General features: G+C 39.4%; 1 protein-coding gene across 1 annotated transcript; it reads left to right on the top strand.

The window, feature by feature from the left end:
- The first annotated feature begins 2,060 nt into the window (after window positions 1-2,060).
- hmx2 (H6 family homeobox 2) lies at window positions 2,061-4,382 on the top strand. The gene is made up of 2 exons (XM_076286518.1): window positions 2,061-2,502; window positions 3,370-4,382. The coding sequence occupies exons 1-2, from the start codon at window positions 2,244-2,246 to the stop codon at window positions 3,915-3,917; spliced, it is 807 nt and encodes a 268-aa protein (XP_076142633.1). The 5' UTR covers window positions 2,061-2,243; the 3' UTR covers window positions 3,918-4,382.
- Window positions 4,383-4,760: the final 378 nt, after the last annotated feature.

Genomic DNA, 4,760 nt, shown 5'->3' with positions numbered 1-4,760 from the left:
ACAAAATTTATTGATATCATTTTCTCTGGTAATTTCCTTATTTTAAAGTTGGACAAGCCATATATCATAATACACACGTGTAAAGGGCCTTTTGTTTAATATTTATCGAGGCTTGATTCCCAGATCAAAGCAGCTCATGACTTCATCTGTCTTTCTAACAGAAAGCTTTTTTGCCTGGGTAAAGGTCTTGTTTCTTGTTCCGTTATTACTATAGGCCCACAGCTGCCATACAGGAGCTATCATTGTGATAGAGCACGAACAGAGGCCTTATTCTGTTGGATTTCAAAGTGTTTTCTGTACAAGCAAAGTATAGGCTGAATTGATACAGAGATTCGGTGTCCATCAGAATTGCGAAATATTGACAAGAAACATATTGCGCCCTTTCTTGGGAACGGGAGGCGTTAGATAACCCAAACAGCCTTTTTTAGTTGCGTTGGAGGTTTAGTAGCCTACAAGAAACGAGTCATGCGATTATGTCTGTTTGAACATCTATTTTAAGAACAGTCTCTTTTATATTTTGACTGTCTACCATGAGGCTAGTTTTTCTTGTAGCCTAAGAGGAGCCTACTAGTTTTAAAGACAGACATTGTTACTGACGACATGTGGATTTGTTTGAAAGACGAACCACATAAAGTCAACCCATTCAACTGTCATTGTAAATTTCACGCCCTATATGTAGGCTACCATACATCAAGGCACGATGGGTCTTATATATTAACCGGAGTAAACACGCATCTCTTCAAACATCTGCTACCACGCGACGACATTACAACACCTCAGTGATTTTAAAGAGACCAGTGATTTTCATATTATCATCATCGTCATCATCATCTCTTTCTGTCATCGTTAAGGTTCCCTGCACTAAGCTGTTATCAGCCATAAATAATGAAATTTTCTTACAACTAAACAAAACCTTTGCTTTGTGACCATTACACACAAGATCTCAGACGCAAAGGGTCGGGGTCGCACACCGCCTATTCCTTTAGGTGCACCAGAGGTTCATCCTTTGACACTATGATTAAGGCAGATCATTTGTTAAGTGTCGCAGATCTTTGGAGAGTGCTAACTGGAGCTAATGTGGTAGAACCGCGCCAAGTAGCTGCCCTGGAGACGCAAGTCGAAGGGTGGGCTGTACAGCGACCCTCCAATCAATTAGTCAATCAATTAGCATGGTCCAGCTCCGCTGGCACCAAGGCAGCAGATTACCCGGTAGATAATGATCAAATTAATACTATATAAAGACAATGGACATGGGACAAGTTTATTCATTTTCAAGTATTAGTTACAGATATATCTACAACACTGCATTACTATGAGTTGACTAATTTATTTTTGAACAATCTCATTTTAAGGTACATACATAGCCTAGGCTATGAATGTATGCATGAAGATTTCGACTTAATCATATGTTATGCTTGCAGGTTGAATGCAAAAAGTGTTATGTAGCATACATTATAGTGTCTGAGTATGATATCGTGACAAATGTTTGTAGCATATACTATGCATATATAAAATCAAAACCTCAGTTATGGATAACTATATTAAGAATTATAATCACATCAAGACAGACACTATCGTCCATTTTTGTTTTAGCTGTAGCCTATGCCTATATCAGCTACAGGTCGTTTTGCGAAAATATGTAGCCAAAAGTAGGCTTTATTGCCTTTTGTATTTCTTTTGCCATCACATAATTATCAAATATATCTGAACAAAAAAAACACCAAGACTTCAGTTATTTATTTCGTAGTGCCCCATTCAGCAACATAACAATATGGACTAGATGCCTGAGGTTTCACCTAATTCTGGATAATCCTTAAAACGTTAGCATGACCTCCAATTGCATGCCATAATAAAGTTATCTGCAGAAACGAACACTTGTTTTCTTTACCATAACGCCCCTTCTCAAGCCGGGGTGAACTTGTTGAGGAGTATTTAAAAATCCCGGGTTTACATTGAGCACGGGATTGGTTCGCGCGAGGCTTACCTACATGCAAATGAGGGCACGCTCCAGCCGCCTTTAGTGCACAGCGCGTGGATGTGGAGAGCGATGCATTTGTGCACTTCTGAGCTCCACGAAAACCAACTAAAATAATACTTCCACCTCTGGAGAGACTTATCAAACTATTTTGTCGAGAGAGACCCATTTTTAAACGAGGATAGTTTACGCGTAACTGTTACTGTATTAGAAAATAGGACTTTGTAGTTTTTTAATCGATAAAACTTTGTTATGTTATGAGGCGAGGATGAGTAACTCCGAGGACAGCGGAAGCAAATGTTCGCCCGCCCCAATTTCTAGCTTTACCATTCAGTCAATACTGGGTACACCGTCCGAAAGTGCACGATCTACAGGCAAGGAGAGCTGCAAGCCACCGCAGCCCAGGAAACGCACCCTTTCTGTGTCTTCGGAAGAGGAATGCAGCGGAGGAGAAGACTGTTTCTGCTCTGACCCAGGTCTACCTGAGACCTGCAACCGACATCAATCCCTCAACTTTGCCTGTCTTGGTATGTCGGGATCCCTTTTATCTGTAAAATAACATGAAATTGCTATTACTATTGTAATTAATATGTAGTTCTTAATGGATCAGCACCTGGTGGAATAGCGATAGAGTGAAACGTGAATTGTGCAATAGTGGCCCGTTTAGTTGAGATTTGCCTGCCAGCATTATCAGCACTGGATAAAACTCCCAAGTGTTTTAATGCGGCATATCAATGCCACACCAGTGAGCAGATGAAAGGTCAAATAATTAACAGGATGTTTTCCCCCCTCATTCCTAATTTAATCGAGTCTGCTAATTGATTACACAGGCTTTCAGAATGAATGTGCTACATTTCGTCAATTGAGCGTTAAATGTAACCTGATTTAATTAATATCGTGCACTAGCGCTGGTCATATTATATTGTTTGTTTAACAGGGTACTTGTAACCTTTCAACAGTCGATCAACCAGTCAAAGTTCACATTTAATGATCTCTTGTACAAAGTATCGAATAATGGGTACATTTTCGCTGATGCACTGATGAAAATTGAAGTTCACTGAAGTACAGTAATGTTGTGTAATACTCCGAACGATAGGCTATATTAAAGAGTGGGTGCATATTTAAAACGCTCTACTTATGGTCAATTTGTAATTTTCTTCGGTTTTTAGCAGCAGAGCGCCGAATGCATGTGTAATGGAAATCCTGATACATGTAAAAGTAATCCAGAGGCTTGCTAAAATGTCGCTCAAAGGACCAAATATGATTGAATTATTTAATAAGTTAGAAACCTATTTGTTTTGTTTTTTATTTATCATACACTGGTAAAAAATACCAGTTAGAAATTTTGCAAGTGGTTGCTTTAATTGTCAACGCTTATGTTGTTGCTGATACAGGTGCTACAAAAGGACTAATATCTGGCCAGAATGGGCTCGAGAGACGGCCGCATTTAACACAGCCCTTACTACCAGACTACAGAGAGGACCAGGAGGGGGCATGCAGTCAAATGTCGCCCATTTCCGAGGACAGACAGAGAGATGGCTCGGACAAACCAAATGGTTCTGCAAAGAAGAAGACGCGCACTGTGTTCTCCCGGAGTCAGGTGTATCAGCTGGAATCCACCTTTGATATGAAACGTTATTTGAGCAGTTCCGAGCGGGCCTGCCTCGCCTCCAGCCTTCAGTTAACGGAAACTCAGGTGAAGACATGGTTTCAGAATCGGAGAAACAAGTGGAAGCGTCAACTCTCCGCGGAATTGGAGGCTGCTAACATGGCGCACGCTTCGGCGCAGACTCTAGTTGGAATGCCGCTAGTTTTCCGAGAGAATTCCTTGCTCCGAGTTCCGGTTCCGAGGTCTATTGCATTTCCAACTCCATTGTACTACCCAGGAAGCAGTTTACCGGCGTTACCTTTGTACAATCTTTATAACAAGATTGACTATTGACTCAAAATAAATGCGAAAAATCTATGGGGAAAAGTACTATTTCACAAAACACAATACAGAACACGTATATGTTTGACATAATCATGTCTATTTATATCACTTAAGTTGGTGAATTTATATTTCTTATGACAAGGCAATTGTATGTGTGAGAAAGAGGCGAGCTTCTGTAAATGTATAAATACACCATGTGTATATTAATTATTTTGTACCTTTAACCACAGTTTTGTCCCTCGTAAAACCAGTTTTACACGTTATATGAGGAAGTATGACATTGTAATACACATTGAACTAAACTCTCCAAAGTGAAACCTCTGCATGTCCAGTTATTATTTGTTTTCAAAACGTTGATTGGTGCATTGAAATACTGATCTTCAATAGGCTAACAACCTTTAAGTTAACCAGTCTGGGTGCTGTATGTAATATAATATCTGGAGGCACTGGTGCAAGATAAAACATCTTTGTTGTAATCCACTCATACAATAAATTTTCTACATCCGCAATTGGTGTGTTTCATCCATCTTGCAACATTCCGTTTAATTGGTTTATGTGCAATATGAAACTCTGAAACTCCGAAGATATAGATTTGTTTTCAATAAGTTCAAACACCTGGGCTCCAGGTCTGACGAGTAAGAAGGCCTTGGTCATCACAAAAAAATACCTGCAGTAGCCTAGCCCTTATTTGGGAAAACGCAGAGAATATAATTGATAAATTAACATTCTGGAGATGCGTCCAAATATCTCTAAAGTTACGTAAGGTTAGCTACACAAAAACAAAATAATCATACAAAAAATCAATGATCATACAAATGCGTTATTTTAGATGTGATCAGTAATAAAGATGTC

This window comes from Alosa pseudoharengus, unplaced genomic scaffold (genome assembly GCF_046254945.1).
Source record: "Alosa pseudoharengus isolate Yale_2024_CS ecotype anadromous, Long Island Sound unplaced genomic scaffold, YU_APseudo_1.1 YU_APseudo_1.1_scf_15, whole genome shotgun sequence".
NCBI classification, from domain to species: Eukaryota; Metazoa; Chordata; class Actinopteri; order Clupeiformes; family Clupeidae; genus Alosa; species Alosa pseudoharengus.
Note: the sequence above shows the minus strand (reverse complement) of the source record. Positions and strands in the feature narration are given on the sequence as shown.

Coding starts and splice junctions, on each gene's coding strand:
- hmx2 (XM_076286518.1), top strand. CDS start 2,244: ATGAGTAACTCCGAGGACAGCGGAAGCAAATGTTCGCCCGCCCCAATT. Junction 2,503..3,369: donor CCTCAACTTTGCCTGTCTTG/GTATGTCGGGAT, acceptor TTGCTGATACAG/GTGCTACAAAAGGACTAATA.